Raw genomic sequence first — 20,113 nt, forward strand, 5'->3', positions numbered from 1 at the left:
GGTATGAGTATAGTGAACTTTCTATTACCTAACAATGTATAAAATCTCATTTAATCTGGGCGCTTTCTTTTCGACACTCTGGTAAGAACCCTCTCTCCGCGGAGGCCTCTCTGTGTTGTAGGAGTCTGGGGAGGAGAAAGAGAAAGAGCGCGGCACGATGGGAAGGGGAAAGAGAGAAGAGAGCTCCCGTCTTTTCCCTCTTCCCATCGTCCCGCGCGCTTTCTTTTTTTCGATTATTGCTCTTTTTACTGGAATACCCAGTGGAAGCCTCTGCGCATGCGGAGGAGAGAGGTAAGAACTTGGGATTAAGAACTTCTTGGTAAGAACTTGCCTCCAAGCCAAACTCGTTCCCAGGTCTTTTCTTTCCCCTTCCATTCTCTGAGGGAAAAGCCCTGGGAACGAGGTTATTTGTAATTAAAGTTCGGATGCGTTCATGTTTTTTGTATTATACGCAGGCGATCATACATCCATTGAAGCCTGGGTAATATAAATTTATAAATTCATAAATTATTAGTATTATTTCAAGGTAAATCTGCTTTCTCTTAGAAATTTCTTCGTGAGCTCCTTTTAAAGATCAACGTAAAAGCCGTCTTCCAAAGAACCGTGATCAAATGTATTTACGAGCTTGTTGTTTGGGCTGAACTGTTGAGAACAAAAAAGTCATCATTAATTTTGTGAGGTGGACAGGAGCGCGCTACGGCGTTTGTCCCTCAAACAAGGCTGTATAAAACACGCCAATTTCGCAATGTGTTCTTGTTGGCACCTGGCACGACCATGCTGGAGTAGAAATCGAGCAAAAAATATTGACTGTATTACAGCCTAAAAACAAAGTTTGTAGGGCATACATGTTTTAAAAATACCTTCATTTTGATGGTCTTAGTATCTCCAAATCTCCAATGACGACGTTTTGATTGGTTTGGCGTCGTTTGCTGGTGTAATAAATTAGAGAAATAACAATCAAATTCTTCTAGATAATCGGTACATATCTACAAACCATACTCTACCTTAAATTTAGCATCGAGTTTAAAGGTTTTAACGAAGTGCCTTGCGTGGCAGGCGCATTAGAAAGGTGAGGAAATGGGGGAGGGGGAGGAAAGCACAAAGGGGAAATCCTCTCTCCCTTTTCAGCCCCCCCCCCCCCCTCCTCCTGCTCCCCTTTTGTCGCATGGCACGTGGGTTATCAATGAAGGAGCGCACCTGATTTATTCCACCGGGAGCCATCATATCGACCTGGGATGTTACCGTGTTTCCTTGGCAACGAGGGTCTGAATTTGACGTACTTCTTTCATTTCCAGATTTGTCAGTCGATTCGGTGTCATTTGCTCTTACTGTGACGGCTGTCTCTACTTTGAGCCCTAAGGCGCCTCCATCCTCACTTCCTTTCACTGAACTCTTCGCGACTGATTCACTCATCATTTTTTGCATTAAGGCTCTAGATTTCCCGCCAGATTCTTTTAAGCTTCCTACCCAATCACGAAGCTCTTTTTGCTTCTCCTTCTGTCGGGCGATCAAATATGAAAACGCCTCATTTGACGTCTCCTTTGTTTCTGCGTGTTGGAGCGCAACTCTTTTCATTATTCTGTCCAGTGCTCTTCTGGTCTCTATTGCTTGTTTGCGGCCTCTTTGCAGTCTTCGTAAGCCTTGCTCGTGAGTAGCAATCATTCTTTGAACCCTCCATACGCGTTCTTTTTCGATAGCATTCAGTTTGCGTTCGTTGAAAGGTTTCTTTTGTTGAACGATTTTACGTTGTACAGTTAGTTCCTTGAGGACTGGACAAGCAGGAGATGGAGTAGGAACAACAGGTAGAGGTAAGGGGCGTAGTGGCCTACTGGGCTTGGAGAATAAAATTATAGATAAATACATGTTAGTTTCCATACGTGGATATAATGTAAACTTGGAGACCATAGCAATTCCGTCTAACCTAACAAACTAGATAGGATCATCCTAGCGCGTAATTACCTTTCAAAAAATCGCGTTCAACTCTTCGTATACACATCAAGACCATAAACCAAATTCTTAGCGGATGTTTAGTTTGGAAAATCGCCCTTTAAACAGTCGTGAGTAGTTTTGTTCTTGTTTGTAGAGACGAAAAGTTATCCCGAAACACTGCGTGCTGTGCGACGCGCAAGCAAAAAAGTAAAGTTATTTCAACAGGCGCTTCCCGATTGTAAAATACTGTATTAACTCAAGAGAAAATAATGGTTAACTGTGTAGGCACTTCTAATATTCACTGAGCCTATTTTCGTATTGATACCATCAAACAAAAGAAAGTGTACTGAAATATAAGTTACTCACCATAAAATACATAAAGAGACTGTAGAAATGATCGAAGACAGTACTCACTGCCAGCGCAAAAAGACAAATAAATAGAACTGCCAACGAGAAGGGAAGATCAAAAAGAAAGAGAAGCACTTCAACGAACACCATTTTACAAACTTTCAGCTTGTTTTATGTTGCGGACGATATTTGTCAAAACTAACGTTATAGATATCAATCTCATTATACCGTCATCAATGGTCAAGTACTTCGAATAACCTGAATGAAGCGTAAGGTGTGAATATTTACCGTTAGGAGCGTGATTGCAATAAAAGCAGTTCCTTCGTGGGGAACTGCCAATCATGAATAATTCGTTAATACTGCATAAGGAGAAAAACTGTGAATTTACCAGTTTGATCAGGAATAACACTTAATGTGCGCGCGCATTTGCTTTAAATTCTTTTGCTGGTTTCAGAATGTGCGCGCGCCGCATTTTTGCTCAACGGTTGAGGAGCACCTGACCGGGGCGAGAATTCCAAGGTAAGGAGGTAGGACGAAGAAAAGCTTTTAAAATAAAAAGTACTCTTAATCAAACTCTTTATTTTAAAGAAGGTTAGGATACTGACTTAATTAAAGAAAAAGAATATTTATCATCATTTCTTTAATCAGGAGCCAATTAACTAGAAATGCTAGTTTTCTATCTAGAACGTTACCAAACACTTTTTTTGGCGTATATTACCTAAAGAGAAGAGATAAAGAAATTTCATAATTTTGGTTAAAACCATGGACTAACCCTTTGGAAAAATGCCAATTTTGCGACTTTTTCAAATCGTTGTTTTTCTAGTCTGAAAAGGCTAGTTTTCTATCTAGAACGTTACAAAACACTTTCTCTTGGCCTATCTTACCTAAAATGAACAGATAAAGAAACTTATTAATTTTGCCTAAATCCATGGACTAACCCTTTGGAAAAATGCCAATTTTGCGACTTTTTCAAATCGTTGATTTTCTAGTCTGAAAAGGCTAGTTTTCTATCTTGAACGTTATTAAACACTTTTTCTTAGCTTATCTTACTTAAAATGAAGGAATAAAGAAATTTTCATGATTTTCGCCAACCATGGACTAACCCCTTTGGAACAATGCCAATTTTGCGACTTTTTCAAATCGGTGATTTTATAGCCTAGAAATACTATTTTTCCACTAGAACTTTATTAAACACTTTTCCTTGGCCTATCTTACCTAAAATGAAGAGATATAAAAATTTTATAATTTTGGCCACAACTATAGAAGAATGGAAAAATGCCAATTTTGCCACATTTTCAAATCAAGGTTTTTATTGTCTACAAATGATAGTTTTTTATCTAGAACGTTACAAAACACTTTCTCTTGGCCTATGTTAGCGAAAAAAAGGGATCAAGATATTTTTTCTAATTTTGGCCAAAACCAATACCAATTTTGCGACCTTTTGAAATCGATGTTTTTATACTCTACAAATGCTAATTTTCTATCTAGAACGTTACTAAACACTTTTTCTTGGCCTATCTTAAGTAAAATGAAAAGACAAAGAAATTTATTAATTTTCCCCAAAACCGTGGACTAACCCCCTTTGGAAAAATACCAATTTGCGACTTTTTCAAATCGATGTTTTTACAGTCTAGAAATACTAGTTTTCTATCTACAGCGTTATTAAACACTTTTTGTTGGCCCATCTTACCTAAAAAAAAGGGATAATAAAGAAATTTCATAATTTTGGTCAAAACCATGGCATGATCCCTTTGGAAAAATGCCAATTTTGCGACTTTTTTTAATCCATGTTTTTGTAGTCTAGAAATGGTAGTTTTCTATCTAGAACGTTACCAAACACTGCTTTTGGCGTATTTTACCTAAACATAAGAAATAAAGAAATTTCATAATTTTGGCCAAAACCATGGACTAACCCGTTTGGAAACTTGCCAGTTTTGTGCCTTTTTTTGATCTGTGTTTTTATAGTCTAGAAATGCCACTTTTCTATCTGGAACGTTACCAAACACTGTTTTTGGGGTATTTTACCTAAACATAGGAAATAAAGAAATTTCATAATTTTGGCCAAAACCATGGGCTAACCCCTTTGGAAAAATGCCAATTTTGCGACTTTTTAAATCCATGTTTGTATAGTCTAGAAATGCTAGTTTTCTATCTAGAACGTTACCAAACACTTTTTTTTGGCGTATCTTACCTAAAAAGAAGAGATAAAGAAATTTCATGATTTTGGTCAAAACCATGGGCTAACCCCTTTGGAAAATTGCCAGTTTTGCGACTTTTTTAAAATCCATGTTTTTATAGTCTAGAAATGCTAGTTTTCGATCTAGAACGTTACCAAACACTTTTTTTGGGCGTATTTTACCTAAAAAGAAGAAATATAGAATTTTTATAATTTTGGCCAAAACCATGGACTAACCCCTTTGGAAAAATGCCAGTTTTGCGATTTTTTTTAATCCATGTTTTTATAGTCTTGAAATGCTAGTTTTCTATATAGAACGTTACCAGACACTTTTTATTGGCGTATTTTACCTAAAAAGAAGAAATAAAAAAAATTCATAATTTTGGCCAAAACCATGGACTAACCCATTTGGAAAAATGCCAATTTTGCGACTTTTTTAAATCCATGTTTTTATAGTCTAGAAATGCTAGTTTTCAATCTAGAACGTTACGAAACACTTGTTTTTGGCGTATCTTACCTAAAAAAAAGAGATAAAGAAATTTCATGATTTGGTCGAAACCATGGGCTAACCCCTTTGGAAAATTGCGAGTTTTGCGACTTTTTTAAAATCCATGTTTTTATAGTCTAGAAATGCTAGTTTTCTATCTAGAACGTTACCAAACATTGTTTTTGGCGTATCTTACCTAAAAAGAAGAAATAAAGAAATTTCATAATTTTGATTAAAGCCATGGACTAACCCCTTTGGAAAATTGCCAATTTTGCGACTTTTTTTTAATTCAAGTTTTTATAGTCTAGAAATGGTAGTTTTCTATCTAGAACGTTACCAAACACTTTTTTTTGGCGTATTTTACCTAAAAAGAGGAGATAAGAAAATTTCATAATTTTGCCAAAACCATGGACTAACCCCTTTGGAAAAATGCCAATTTTGCGATTTGTTTTAATCCATGTTTTTATAGTCTAGAAATGCTAGTTTTCTATCGAGAACGTTACCTAAAACTTTTTATTGGCGTATTTTACCTAAAAAGAAGAAATAAAGAAAATTCGTAATTTTGGCCAAAACCATGGACTAACCCCTTTGGAAAATTGCCAATTTTGCGACTTCTTTTAAATCCATGTTTTTATAGTCTAGAAAGGGTAGTTTTCTATCTAGAACGTTACCAAACAGTGTTTTTTGGCGTATTTTACCTAAAAAGAAGAGATAAGAAAATTTCATACTTTTGGCCGAAACCATGGACTAACCCCTTTGGAAAATTGCCGGTTTTGCGATTTTTTTAAATCCATGTTTTTATAGTCTTGAAATGCTAGTTTTCTATATAGAACGTTACCAGACATTTTTTTTTTTGGCGTATTTTACCTAAAAAGAAGTATAAAAAATATCATAATTTTGGCCAAAACCATGGACTAACCCCTTTTGAAAAATGCCAATTTTACGACTTGTTTTTAATCCATATTTTATAGTCTAGAAATACTAGCTTTCTATCTAGAACGTTACCGAACACCTTTTTTTGGCGTATCTTACCTAAAATGAAGAAATAAAGAAAATTCGTAATTTTGGTTATAACCATGGACTAACCCCTTTGGAAAAATGCCAATTGTGCGATTTTTTTAAATCCATGTTTTTATAGTCTAGAAATGCTAGTTTTCTATCTAGAACGTTACCAAACAGTGTTTTTTGGCGTATTTTACCTAAAAAGAAGAGATAAGAAAATTTCATACTTTTGGCCGAAACCATGGACTAACCCCTTTGGAAAATTGCCGGTTTTGCGATTTTTTTAAATCCATGTTTTTATAGTCTTGAAATGCTAGTTTTCTATATAGAACGTTACCAGACATTTTTTTTTTTGGCGTATTTTACCTAAAAAGAAGTATAAAAAATATCATAATTTTGGCCAAAACCATGGACTAACCCCTTTTGAAAAATGCCAATTTTACGACTTGTTTTTAATCCATATTTTATAGTCTAGAAATGCTAGCTTTCTATCTAGAACGTTACCGAACACCTTTTTTTGGGGTATCTTACCTAAAAAGAAGAAATAAAAAAATTTCATAATTTTGGTTAAAACCATGGCCTAACCCCTTTGGAAAAATGCCAATTTTGCGATTTTTTTTAATCCATGTTTTTATAGTCTAGAAATGCTAGTTTTCTATCTAGAACGTTACCAAACACTTTTTTTGGGCGTATTTTACCTTAAGAGAAAACTAAAAGAAATTTCATAATTTTGGTTAAAACCATGGACTGACCCATTTGGAAAAATGCCAATTTTGCGATTTGTTTTAATCCATGTTTTTATATTCTAGAAATGCTAGTTTTCCATCTAGAACGGTACCAAAGACTTTTTTTTGGCGTATTTTACCTAAAAAGAAGAAATAAGGAAATGTCATTATTTTGGCCAAAACCATGGACTAACCCGTTTGGAAACTTGCCAGTTTTGTGCCTTTTTTTCTTTTTTTTTTTCATAGTCTAGAAATGCTACTTTTCTATCTGGAACGTTACCAAACACTGTTTTTGGGGTATTTTACCTAAACATAGGAAATAAAGAAATTTCATAATTTTGGCCGAAACCATGGACTAACCCCTTTGGAAAAATGCCAATTTTTCGATTTTTTTTAATCAATGTTTTTATATTCTAGAAATGCTAGTTTTCGATCTAGAATGTTTCCAAACACTTTGTTTTTGGCGTATTTTACCTAAAAAGAAGAAATAAAGAAATTTCATAATTTTGGTTAAAACCATGGACTAACCCCTTTGGAAAAATGCCAATTTTGCGACTCTTTTTAAATCCATGTTTTTATAGTCTAGAAATGGTAGTTTTCTATCTAGAACGTTACGAAAGACTTTTTTTGGCGTATTATACCTAAAAAGAAGAGATAAGAAAATTTCATACTTTTGGCCGAAACCATGGACTTTTTTTTGCCGTGTATTACCTAAAAAGAAGACATAAAGAAATTTCATAATTTTGGTTAAAACCATGGACTAACCCCTTTGGAAAAATGGCAATTTTGCGATTTTTTTTAATCCATGTTTTTATATTTTAGAATTGGTAGTATTCGATCTAGAACGTTTCCAAACACTTTGTTTTTGGCGTATTTTACCTAAAAAGAAGAAATAAAGAAATTTTTGCGAACGTTACCAAACACTTTTTCTTGGCGTATTTTACCTAGAAAGAAGAAATAAAGAAATTTCATAATTTTGGCCAAAACCATGGACTAACCCCTTTGGAAAATTGCCAATTTTGCGACTTTTTTTAAATCCATTTTTTTATAGTCTAGAAATGGTAGTTTTCTATCTAGAACGTTACCAAACACTTTTTTTGGCGTATTTTACCTAAAAAGAAGAGATAAGAAAATTTCATAATTTTGGCCGAAACTATGGACTAACCCCTCTGGAAAAATGCCAATTTTCCGATTTTTTTTTAATCCATGTTTTTATATCTAGAAATGCTAGTTTTCTATCTAGAACGTTACCAAACACTTTTTCTTGGCCTACCTTACCTAAAAAGAAGGGATAAAGACATTTCACAATTTTGGCTAAAAGCATGGACTAACCTCTTTGGAAAAATGCCAATTCTGCGACCCTTTTAAATCGACGTTTTTACGAAACCCTTGGGAAAGAATCTAATATGGCGACCATGTAAAATGGAAATTTTTATATAGTCTAGAAAGGGTTGTTTTCTATCCAGGAGATGTCCGAACATTATTTCGTGACCTATTTTTCCCAACAAGAGAAAAGGAGGAAAGTTTTAATTTTTGACCAAAAGCGTAGGTTACCCCTTCGAAATAATCTGATAGGGCGACTATGGAAACTGATATTTTTATGATCTAATAAAGCTTCTTTTTTTTGTCAAGGAGATAACCAAGAGAGATTTACAGTATATTTTTAAATTACTGTTGGAAGTGGTCTAAAGCTTATCTTCTTTCAGTTACATTTTAAGGTTTTTTTTATTGGAGCTCCGCTTTTAGGCATGACTAAATCTGTATATTTTTGTTACTACAGTCAGGCCTTTTCTTTAGTGACTCATATTGGGGAATGAAAATTCTTTGACTGAAACCACTCGAAAAGATGACCATGGTGTACAATACAATAACTACAATACATACACCTAACAAAACATAATTCAATACTTTAATACGACGTAACGACCTGAACATAGCAATGCAGGTATTTCTTTACATTTAAAGTCTCCTGGAATATTATATCCAGGGTTCATTATTCACTTCGCGCGCTGGTGCTCATTCTTTTAAAATAACAATTCCGCACAACTTATATTGTGGGAGCAACTTCGTTTTGACTGACTTCTTTTAATAATTTAAACACGCATGCTCTTTTTGAAGCCGTTACCAAATGTTACCAGACCTGTCTATATGACTTCCCAGTGAAAAGGCATCCTCCTATAGGGCCGTTTATTCAATCGTCACGCAACGTTCGGGAAGGAACACTGCGTGACGAGAGAATGATTGGCCAGATAATTTCGTCTAATGTAAAGTCGGTGTTATTTTCTTACCCATATTTCCTTTCGAGTTAATGGTTATTGCTTAAGATAACACTAACAACGCATTTTTACAGCCTGGGCGTGTAGCTACTTGAAAAAGTCACAAAACGCACAGAGTTGTACAAAGCGATCTCTCGCTAGTATTTGTAAATTTTTACCTCAGATCGAGACTAAACCCATAGAATATGTTTTGGACGACGAGGTAAACTTGAAAGTGCAATATTGCCGACTTCCTCTTTTGTCACCTTCAAGTTCTACCTATATAGACACAGTACATCACCATAAATAAACTATAATAAACAAAAATATATATCTTCCCCAAATTCAGGATTAACTTTTTAAACAGTTGAAAGTATTTAACAAACACCACCACCAGAGCAAGCTCTTTTCAGACCCTCTCAGCGTTTAAAACGGCCGTCGAAGAATCAAGCTGCCAAAATAGTCCCAAAACAGACAGTTTTGTCACGAACTAAACTCCGTCATCAGGCTTCTAAAATGAACATTACTGACCCAGAAGCAAGCGTTAAGTGACGTCATTTGGTAAGCTTGTTAAGGTTTCGCAGATGTCCCATTTTAAAAGAGAAAAAGCCTGGGTTAATCACTTCCCGCACAGTCCCACCTCATGCAATAGTGGAAAGAATTGTTTGAAACCTGGGGCAGGCCTTCCCAACTCAAGACATCTCCCAAGAACTGTTTCTTTAGAGTCGATGGTTAGAGTAGTGTCGTGAAACAAGCTCCGCCATATCCAAACTTCATAGTGAGAATTCTCTAATTGATATACAAGATTTTCAAAACTTCCTTGACCACAATCGATGCCACTGAATTTTGATTAAGCGTCCCTGACTGCAGAAAAAGGTATCGCAGTTCCAGCATGATAAAGATTCAATGTCATCCTCGGGGCGAAATCGTCCTATATCATTTTAAGTCAGGATTCACTGCATAGATGAATATCTGGCGATTCAAGACCTGCGAGGAACCTTCACTGGTCTACAGAGTGTTCAAGTGGCGCTTCCACCTCTTGCACATGTGGTCAAAGCTATGAGTCAACCATTGTTCTTCAAGTCTATTAAAACGTTCTTGGCTCAGAAAAAGGGGCTTTCCGCGTCTGTGAAAACAAAAAAAAACAACGACAATTTCGACAAATGTCACTTTGGCTCGTTAACAACAACAAAACGGAAACAAATAAATTCATTACTGCTACATTCACTCACCTTAGATCCCGGTCCTCCTCGCCAAAACTGTCAAGGTAGACTGAGCCCCAGATACAAACGCGGTCGCCTCTGATAATGATAATGACTGAGGAGAGTACGATTAAGAATATCCCAGTTCCTCTCCCACAGTCCAGTGCATGCTGATAAACAAAAGTACACAGAATGACGACAATCAGGGTTTGAAAAGAATGGAAACAGATAGCCTCCCACGCAGACGTTCTTAGAACTTGGTCACGTGTTCCTTCCCCACAAACGAACAGGCCTTCTAATGCGGACTATGCGAAGAGAGGGTGAGGAGACAGAGAGGAGGAAAGTAGGAAAAGAGGGGAGGGAGATGAAGAATATCCCTGGTCAGGGCTACCTTAAAGAAAAAAGATCATCGAATTCTAAGGTGATATCTTGAAACGAAATTCACCTGGAATTTACTTTCGAGTGTATTGGAAATTACGTATTCGTGATGTTTCGTCAACTAACGAATGAGAGTACGAGCTGTAAATTATTCATTATGAACGGTTTGTGCAACTTGAGTCATATTTAGCGCCAAATATATGAGATTGGAAAACACATTTGGCACCATACGTGCAGCACCAACTTTTGTGTATCTGTTTCTGTGTATACCTGATCATTGGCAATTGGGCATTAGGGCAACGAGGACTCAATGCGCAATTACCCAATACCCAAAACAACCTTGTTGATTGAATCAGGGGATCAATAAACCTCTTTAATTTGTATGTTTTGTTTTCCCAATACAGGTCATGTAATAATACTCTAGAGAACTGTTTCTTTCAAATTCGTCTTATTCATGTGCGTATCTACGGACCTCTATTGGGAAAACAAAACCTTCAAGCTAAAAAGGTCTACTGAGGTTTTTGGTTAAGTGACTACCTACCCCTCCCTTAAGTCACAATTCTACCCTAAGCGAGAAGTGTTAATCTTCACTTCGGGGAGGGGTAGGGAAGGTATCTGTCCATTTAATCGTGTAAACACCCTTGTACTGACGCTTACGTTTACGTCTACGGAAACAAAGAACGCATTTGAGCAAAAGATGATGCACGCTATTAATTTTGTAGTTCAAATCAATGTATCCATGTTGTCGTACTTACGGCATTTGAGGTCACGTGACATACCTGTATACACTCGTAGTGTCTGGTTTCACCTGTTTCGTCCACACAGCAATTCCCCTGGAGACATGTGAATTTTCCGCAGACCAAACACACTGCAGGATCGTCCGGAGTGGAGCCACACTTGATGCACTTCCGCTTCCGGTAGTGCTGAATTAAACTGTTGTAATAAAAGGTGGAGAAATTGGCTTGAGGTGCCCCAATTTTGACAAGTAAACACCCTCTCCATTTTTACGAAAGTGCTCTTCCCTCAGAAGAAATACCCTCGTCAAAACGCAGCCAGCACGCTGTATCTTGCAAATGAACCCTTTATAAAGTGAAAACATTGGTCATTTACCATTTACATGGGAGCAAACCGGTAGGTACACGGTTCGGGCAAATGGTAAGCAAAATTCAGGACTGCTAAATTTCGTCCAGGGATCGCGTTTACCATTTGTACAAATCAGTTCCATTTACCAAAAACGGCCGCGACAGCCTGAGACTGGTTCAAAGATGGCTTTCAAAGCTTTGAAGAAATGAAACACGAATTTCCGGCGTTTGGAAAAATTAGACTACCGCTTCAGATGTTCCGTTGCTCCCGTGAATTTTCCGCTGGAAAAAAAGTTGTGTTCCATTTATTTTCCAACCGTATTTTCCGGAAACTTTTTGTAAATGGTAAACAGCTATTTACTTCGAATATTCCAAGTTTCACCCACCTGTCATATCGTTGAGGCAGCTGGAGAAGTCTTGGTAACGGCCACTGGCGCAAGTTTGGAAGAAGCTCCTACAATTCCAAGAATCACAAAGGTGATGTTATACGGGACGATTCGCCACGATTGTTTTTTGGCGCAACAAAGCGAGAATTACAATGTTGCAACACTGTGTTACGCTAAAAATCGTCGGTGCGAGTCGTCCCGAGTAAAGTCACCTTAATACAAGGACTAAACCAAACATTTAGACAATGCTGGCGCTGGTTGTTTGGAGCAAATTAAGTGACTGCACTTTATTCTATTTATTTGTTTATTTGCTGATTTATCATGGACAACAAGTTACAGCGAGGTATATTGCGAAAGACGTTTGCAACTTTCGCAGCTGTGTGCAAACCTGAACATATCTCGTAAAGTTAAATCGGCGAGAAAGCCTAAAGAAACTGCTGACGCTGATGAATTTAGAACTCCTCATCAATCACATGTTTTAAGTTCAGGCATACATAAAAAGAAGGCATTTAATATTCCGCTTATTGAGCGATGAGGTATTGTTTGACAGATGGTTTGCAAGTGGCAACATCAGAGATAGGGAATTCCAGAACTCGGTTAAGGTTAGAGTTGATCTTGACCTTTCCTTCTTGCCGCAAACACAATAAGTAAAGTTACCACTATAGCCGGAGAAAACACCCGACATTTCGCGACGCCTCAACTGTTTTCCCCACGAAATGACGTCTGAAGAATGAGAGCAGAAATTCCATACTGATGACGTGAAACTACCCAGATCTTGATTGGTCGTACCGCGAGGGAAATTTGCTTCAACCAATCAGGAGCACTACCCAGATCTAGGTAGTAACGCGTCACCGGTATGGAAATGCGGGCTGTTTTCTCAGGCTTTTATATTACGATCATGTTATTCACCCGGGTTAAAGTCATCTTGCGTTCCATCACCGACAGCAACAGACCTTCACACCATTGTCGAAGAATTACCAGCGGCTTGGACCGAGGCCACTGCAGACAGTTGACGCATGAAAAGGACTCGGCACTATTACTAGATGAATCTTGTAGTGTGCACAAACCAAGAGTAGAGGCTAGTACGCGAAACTCGGCATCAGTCCCCTTAAAAAGAAAAGCCACCCGGTAACAAAACATGCTATGGTGTGCGTGCGCCACATTGAATCAAACGGAACAAAAGAGTAAGGACATAACGGATTGGTGTTTTCGGGGTAAAAGTAACTTGGAACTACAATTAAGAACCTATTTTTATTTACATAAAATTCCTCGAAGCATCAACTCGAACTCTCTTAAGGTACGGAAAACGGGCAACAAAAAAAAGTGCAACTGGTCTTGCAACATTGCTGTAAAACGAGTTGAATAGCGTTGTTGCGCGTTTTACCACCCACCTCAAACCTGTCAACAACCTGATTTGTTGCAAGACAGGTTTGATGTGGGTGGTAAAACGCGCAACATCGCTATTCAACTCGTTTTACAGCAATGTTGCAAGACCAGTTACACGTTTTTTGTTGCCCGTTTTTCCTAGGGACAAGAAAAAGAATTGCCCAATAGCTGACCGGCGCATACCCAGTAACGATCCCGGAAACAACTGCAGGACGCATTTCGGCTCAAGTTCCCTTTTCGTTTCTAAAGTGGCGAACTCACTGATGTAATAAAGCTCTCTCCCTGCATTAGTTTTAATTCCCACGATCGGACTTGGTCTTACCTCTACTTCTGGTAGATTAATATCGTAGACAAGACGCGCCATGGTACAAGCAGAGCGCAGGAATGGCAGGCAAGAATCCTGCAAGGTTCGCTCTACTGTATGTGGAGACCATACTGTTTGAGAAATCTGCGGAATAGAGATCAAGAACAGAATGGAGGAGTCAAACGGTGCAAGGACAAACTCTCGATTATTAGATAAATTCTTATTATTACCTCTGTATAAGTTACATAGAGAGAAGTGTGGAGAATACAGGTGTCAATATTAACGCTAAGTGCACTGATTGGCTTTACTCACTCCTGCAGTGTGATGATCTTCCTTAAACAGGCTGCTGTTACTGAGCATGCGGCAAACGTAACCAAGCAACAAATCAGCGGGTAACGAACTGTGAGACTTGTCCTACCACAATGAACAGGAAAAACATCAAAACAGCGGTAATCAAATAAACATTCCTAGACGCGTTGCGTGATGAGACAACCCTTCTTCTGTCAACGAGTCCGGTTGTATACTGAGCGACCAAGCCTTTAAGTGTTAGCAAGGCTGGCGGTGGCTTTGTTTTGATAGAAACCTAACTTCTTTTTTAATGCATAATAGCATGATATACATTTGAAAAGCAGCGAGGTTCCTAAAAACACCTTCACCTCCACCTCCGCTTCCACTCAAGGCCAGGATACTAAGAACACCACTGTAAACTGAAAGTTAAGTAAGACTCATTTTCACCTTAAACAAACAAGGAAACAAGGAAAAAACTCAAGATAGACAGTGAGCCTTGAAATCGGCTCATGATTCATCTAAACGCCCACTCATGTTCGTAAGTCATCAAAAAAGCGATACGAAATAGTGCAACCTCAGCGAAATGACAAGATGATACGGCAAAATCTGCGTTTCTCACAAAAACAAAAGCTCATGAGGTCTCTGAGGGGATTAAGGCTGGTGAGTAGAAGCTAAAGCTTACCTTACCTAGTCCCTGTAAGGCGTCCTCCCAGGCTTTCTCGGTCAATCCATATCGGTGACGTGTCCGAGATGTCAAAAACTCGCTGGGACAAGGTGACCCGAAACGCATCGGTCGCGCGGAATAATGGGCCTAGGGACTACGCAAATGCTTACCAATGTATTGCATTGTTAGATATGTGTGAATGTTAAAGAGGAAGTTGCATCACCAAATTGCTAATAATTGAATTCCATGTTATGTACATTACACTTGCCTGCGAGGCTGCCTTCTTTCCCAAATCTTGCCAGGAAAGCTTTTCGTCGCCAACAAACTTGCAACAGGTGTCAACTAAAGTCTAAATAAAGGCACACAATGGATTTGATAAAAAAAAATACGATACGCGTGGCAAACTTGGTGACGCCAGCCATCTGGTATAACTAGTCTATTTTCCAAATTTGGGGGGGTATTTTGTCTTCCGTCTGACAGTCTGAGGCTATGTTTACACAAACAGGATCGCTTTTGCGCCGGCATAAAAACCATAGCGGATACGGCTTCTGTTCACAAATAAGAATGCTGACTTCAGCGCGATTTCTGTAACAAGCACGGCTGCACCGCGCTGATCTCTTAAAGTGAAGAGTCACATATCAGATAGGTGTTCATACGATACCGGAGAACGTTTCGTGTCAGCACAAAAAGCTATCTGGTCTGGTGTGATCACAGCCTAAATTTCTCTCCCTGTTTGTGGGGCCTTTCCCTGCTGGTAAGCCGCGGATTTCTAACTCCGCCAAAAAAAATTAAAAACTTTTCAACGGAGGACAAAATAAATACTTGGTAACTTCCGAGCAATCTTCAGAACATGTATGTACAATCAATAGAGGTGTATTTACCGTGAAATGAGTTCTTACCTGGGTGAACATTAAGTTGAAAACAAGCTGCACAAAGCATTTGAAGTCACCTACAGTTCAACAACAAATAAAGTTGGTAAGTTGTTGATAAGATTGCTCTGCAGCGAGGCCAAGTAAACAACACCAAATGTGACCAACACTACCAGCAAACAATCCTTTACAGCCTGCCTTCTCCTCAGGCTCTTCGTTTTTCGCACGTTGGTCGAGGACAAAGGCGAGCGCGAAACGTGAGTGACTGGTAATGAAGCGCAAGGGACCACGGGAAGGCGAATGAGAAGAGGCGAAGCGTCTCGCCTGTTTAATCCTTCACGTCTTCCGCTGCGCGCAAATTTACATCAAGAGAGTGACGTCTAGGCAGCTTTTACAGCTATTTCGGTGACATTGTCAGGAAGTCTATGTGACGAATCCTTAGAGCAATATGGGAAGTTTCATTGAAAAAACAAAATAAGCCATGAAGCAGATTTTTTGTCATAAAATCACAATAGGGAGCTTAAGTAGCGACGCTTTGGAGCGACGTACGTCAACCGGAAGTGAGCTTTTTTTCTCTTTTAATATGCCTTGACACTACCAAATTTGTATTGTTAAGTGTCTGAACTCTTAAAGAGACGATTTGATTTGCCCAAGAATTAACCATAATATACCCTGTCCTTCACGGGCACGATTTGGATCTCTGTTCACTAAGCCGTGTTTCGTATCGTACAGCACTACTCTTGTTCGCAACGAGTAAATCTATGGAGAAAATACGCGTTAATGAAAACGATAATGATTTACTTACGCAATGAAAGCGCTGTAGGCCACGACAACATCATCTGAATTAAGAGCGACGTAGCGTCTCGTAGCAAAATCGGACAGTCTCCAGTTTTACGAGACGAACTAAAAACAAAACAGGAACTGGTTACCGTTACTAATGATTTGCCTTAAACCGTGGGCTATTTCATAACTCGCACAATGTCAGGTAATCCAATACTATCTTGAATTCTGGATGCCACACGGTCGATTCCGGATTCCGGGTACTGAATTCCAGATTCCTTGTCAGCAGAACTTGTATTCTGGATTCCAGCCGTTAGCGGGATTTTGGATTTCCTGAGCTGGATTACGGATTTCAAAGCCGAGGATTCCGGATTGCGGATTCCACAAGCAAATATTTCCTGTGATTGTGGATTCCACAAGCAAAGATCTCCCGGACTGCGGAATCCACAAGCAAAGATCTCCCGGATTGCGGAATCCACAAGCAAAGATCTCCCGGATTCTGGAATCCAGATAACCTTACATGGGGCGATATGATGATATGGCTAGTATTTTCCTTTGCCTTTTTGTTTTGTCCAAGAGAGATAGACGACCCATCTGAGAAGGTAGCATACCTGGTCGAGGATTCCCGGAAGTCATCAGCCCCAGTCAGGTCCGACCACACGGATAGTAAAGGACCCACCAGTGTCTGGGAGTGAAACTGGAACGCACGAACCAATGGACCTGAAACATAAGTACACATAATCATCGTATAAGCATTGCTTTTTAGCCACATACGCTCTTCCCCAAAGAACTATTTTTTTGGGGAAGAGCGTCGCGTGACACGGCAAAAGAGATCTTTAGATTCGAGGACGACGACTAAGAGGACGTGATTTGACGTAAAGTTTTTTTTTCCGCGTATTCTAAAGAAATAGACACCCCGGAAAGCTTCACCAAGGGGTTAAGCCCTCTAACATTTGATAACTTGTTTCCGTAACTACGACATTTTCGCTAAAACTTGTAGCAGAATGACAACGGCTATCACGTTTTCCCGCCAAAATGAAATGAAATGAAATGTACTTGTAGTCGTCCTCGTCTTAGAATCTAAAGATTTCTAATCACAGAATGCGCGGGAGAATAATCCACGATTCGCCGTCACATCAACAGCAAACCGATAGATCATGGTTGTTATAGTTAACTTCATTTAAACATTACTTCCTCCTAGAAACCTGCAGACAAAAAGAAACGAATAAGGCACTCACCAAAACAAGATTTTCTTGGAGTTGAGAGCTTCCTGGCAGCTTTATCTACTTGTTCCAGTTCTAAATTTGTCCTACACACAAAAACAAGTAATGTATTTGTAAATTGTGGAAAGAGGGTAAAGACATTAGAAGCCTACGTAGCAGGCACCGGTTTCTTAAGGTGAAAGGAGAAATACTCGAGGACGCGCGCGCAGAAAACTAAACGATGCTTGCCACTAATGCTATAGCCAGTTAGTCACATTTTCCGCATTCCGAGTGTACCCAGGCCATAAGTATAACGTACCTTGCCATCTTACAAAGCAGGCTAAATTTCTTTTCAGTGGAACTCCTGTGACTTTCTCCGTCCAAAGCAGACACTGTTTCTACAACAGCTTTAATTGCTGCACCAAGCACAGTGAAGTTAAGAGCACTTGCTGTTAGCTTAGTGACGCTCTACAAAGATAATATAACAGATAGTACTTTTGTCAGTTGTATTAACCCTTTAAGCCTTAAGATCAAAATTTGAATTCTCATTTGTTGTCACATTAATTTCCTTCAAAAGTAGTGTGGGGAGAGGTAGATAAAATATCAAGCAAATTCATCTTGTGTGATCATGTCCGTCTGAATTCTCATGACCACTTTGTTTTACAAAGCATTGATATTACAAGGAGAAATTTAGTGCTGATCACTCTTATGGCTTTAAGGGTTAACACTCAGTCAATAATACAAATGTAGTTCTAACGAGCCTGCGCACACGTTCATACGAACTGACCATTCAAATGAAAGCTGCGGAGCAATACTTTCCTGTGGTGCTATTTAAGACTCAGAGAGCAGCCCGTGCCGAACATGTGAATACTTGCTACGTCTCTCGATCCGCGCTTGCCTCTTGTGCTTCGCGCGCGGCTGAATGGTACCTGTGATGCAAGCAATACGTCGTACCAATTGCTTTACTCGTGGCTGTTTTAGTAAGCGGCGCAATATACCTAACGACGCACAAGTTGCAGTTAAAAGAAATGAAAGCAATCGCCAAATCACTTTTAACTACTATGAATACATACACGGAGCTTGAATTTTCTCAAGACTGCATGAAGGTCGTTTGTCTGTTCCTTGTGGCTTTGTTCTTTACTCTAAAAGCAAAGAGAGCTTAAGGGTGAGAGCAGTGATACCCTTGAACAATGTAGGATCTCTTGGAAATGATTGAAATTTAACAACTAAGACTTCAGTTGAGCCGAGAGTTCACTAGGATGACACAAAGAAGATAATTATTACCTTTTGGGACGTTTTAGTGGGGAAACGCGCAAGGCTAATTTGAGCCTAATAAATAATAGAGGACAAAAACAAACACTGTAAAATGTCTGAGGAGAACATGTTTTTACGATCATAAAAAAGTTCTCTTATTACAGGCGACAAGAGGAGTCCGCAATCTCGAGGTTGTTATTACGCATGCGTCGCATGTATGTAGCCAGCATTCGTTTGAATTTCCACTAAAAATGAATGGAATGTACAGAACACAATTTGATCACGCGCGTTTGGACCTTCTATCACTAGTAATCTGATCACGCGTGTTTTGACAATCTGTCACGTGAAACTTACGTAAAGCACAGCGAAGGAGCAAGAACGATTTGCTTCGATCGTTGTCGCCCGCACTCGGTAACCATTGGTTAATACTAGTATGTTACCTAACCCTTCAGTTTCGTATGATTGAATAATATTTCCGTGTATTAATTATTCCATTCGGGGCTAAGTTTAATAAACAAGTGTAGCTATTGTTGTCATACTCTGAAACAATGGCTACACTTGAAAAATTTTATTAAATCAATCCCAGGTTACCTTTAGTGGCGTTTTCGTAGGAATAATATTTGAGGGTACAACAGGCAGAACGCAGTTTCCGAGTTGCCGACACAAAGGACATGTGAACTCTCCATTCCTTGGGTTGAAAGGCTGCATTTGATGCAGGTGATGAAGTTGATTGGCATCTTCATCCTGGGTAACATCACAAAAAATTTGTTAGTAAAACGTGAATAAACGCTTTTATCTCTTCTTCGGGAATCAAGTCTCAAAGACGTCTTCTCAAGGAGTAGAGGAAGGCAAAATTTTGCCCATATTGCACGGTGATTACGGTGATACCAATGATGACGACGATGATGTTGACCACCATAGTGATGATGATGATGATGACGCTGATGATAATAAGGACAAAAGGTATTATATTGTCATAGTACGTAGCACCCTAACTATCTGTGGACACTACGGACCTAAATGATACTCCTCGTCAGGGGTATAACCTCTTAAAATATTAGCGCTATTTCTGGTTAATCCTACACATGAAAGACGACTAAATACCTGGAGAGATTTCAAGTATGATTGATGGCAGTCTACATGAAGCAGATGACCGCATGACTGCATATGTATCCCTCCTTCTGTGCCAAACGCAGACGAATCTAGGCTAGGAATCTGTTAAATTACACAACATATTCAGAAATAAATCATATTAATAATCGTGAATTATCAAAATCATTATAAATCAAATATATAATCGTGAACTACAATAATCCTTACAAATCATATACAGTAATACCCCACGACTAAGAACCCGGAGTTTTCCAAGTTAGCTTAAACAGGTTCTTTATAATGG

The 20,113-nt window shown here is 38.8% G+C and overlaps 1 protein-coding gene across 1 annotated transcript in view; it reads right to left on the reverse strand.

The window, feature by feature from the left end:
* Positions 1-8,554: 8,554 nt before the first annotated feature.
* Positions 8,555-20,113, reverse strand: part of LOC140930036 (E3 ubiquitin-protein ligase ubr3-like) — a 34,910-nt gene continuing 23,351 nt past the window's right edge. The window contains exons 32-47 of the mRNA XM_073379694.1: positions 19,822-19,932; positions 19,309-19,461; positions 18,537-18,605; positions 17,783-17,931; positions 17,500-17,570; positions 16,873-16,981; positions 16,287-16,384; positions 15,512-15,561; positions 14,881-14,961; positions 13,973-14,074; positions 13,679-13,804; positions 12,880-13,077; positions 11,971-12,038; positions 11,282-11,435; positions 10,155-10,294; positions 8,555-10,048 (exon numbers count right to left, since the gene is read on the reverse strand). Of these exons, the coding sequence (XP_073235795.1) occupies positions 9,931-10,048; positions 10,155-10,294; positions 11,282-11,435; positions 11,971-12,038; positions 12,880-13,077; positions 13,679-13,804; positions 13,973-14,074; positions 14,881-14,961; positions 15,512-15,561; positions 16,287-16,384; positions 16,873-16,981; positions 17,500-17,570; positions 17,783-17,931; positions 18,537-18,605; positions 19,309-19,461; positions 19,822-19,932 (1,797 nt within the window). The 3' untranslated portion in view covers positions 8,555-9,930. The remainder of the gene's footprint in view (positions 10,049-10,154; positions 10,295-11,281; positions 11,436-11,970; positions 12,039-12,879; positions 13,078-13,678; positions 13,805-13,972; positions 14,075-14,880; positions 14,962-15,511; positions 15,562-16,286; positions 16,385-16,872; positions 16,982-17,499; positions 17,571-17,782; positions 17,932-18,536; positions 18,606-19,308; positions 19,462-19,821; positions 19,933-20,113) is intronic.

This window comes from Porites lutea, chromosome 3, assembly GCF_958299795.1.
Source record: "Porites lutea chromosome 3, jaPorLute2.1, whole genome shotgun sequence".
NCBI classification, from domain to species: Eukaryota; Metazoa; Cnidaria; class Anthozoa; order Scleractinia; family Poritidae; genus Porites; species Porites lutea.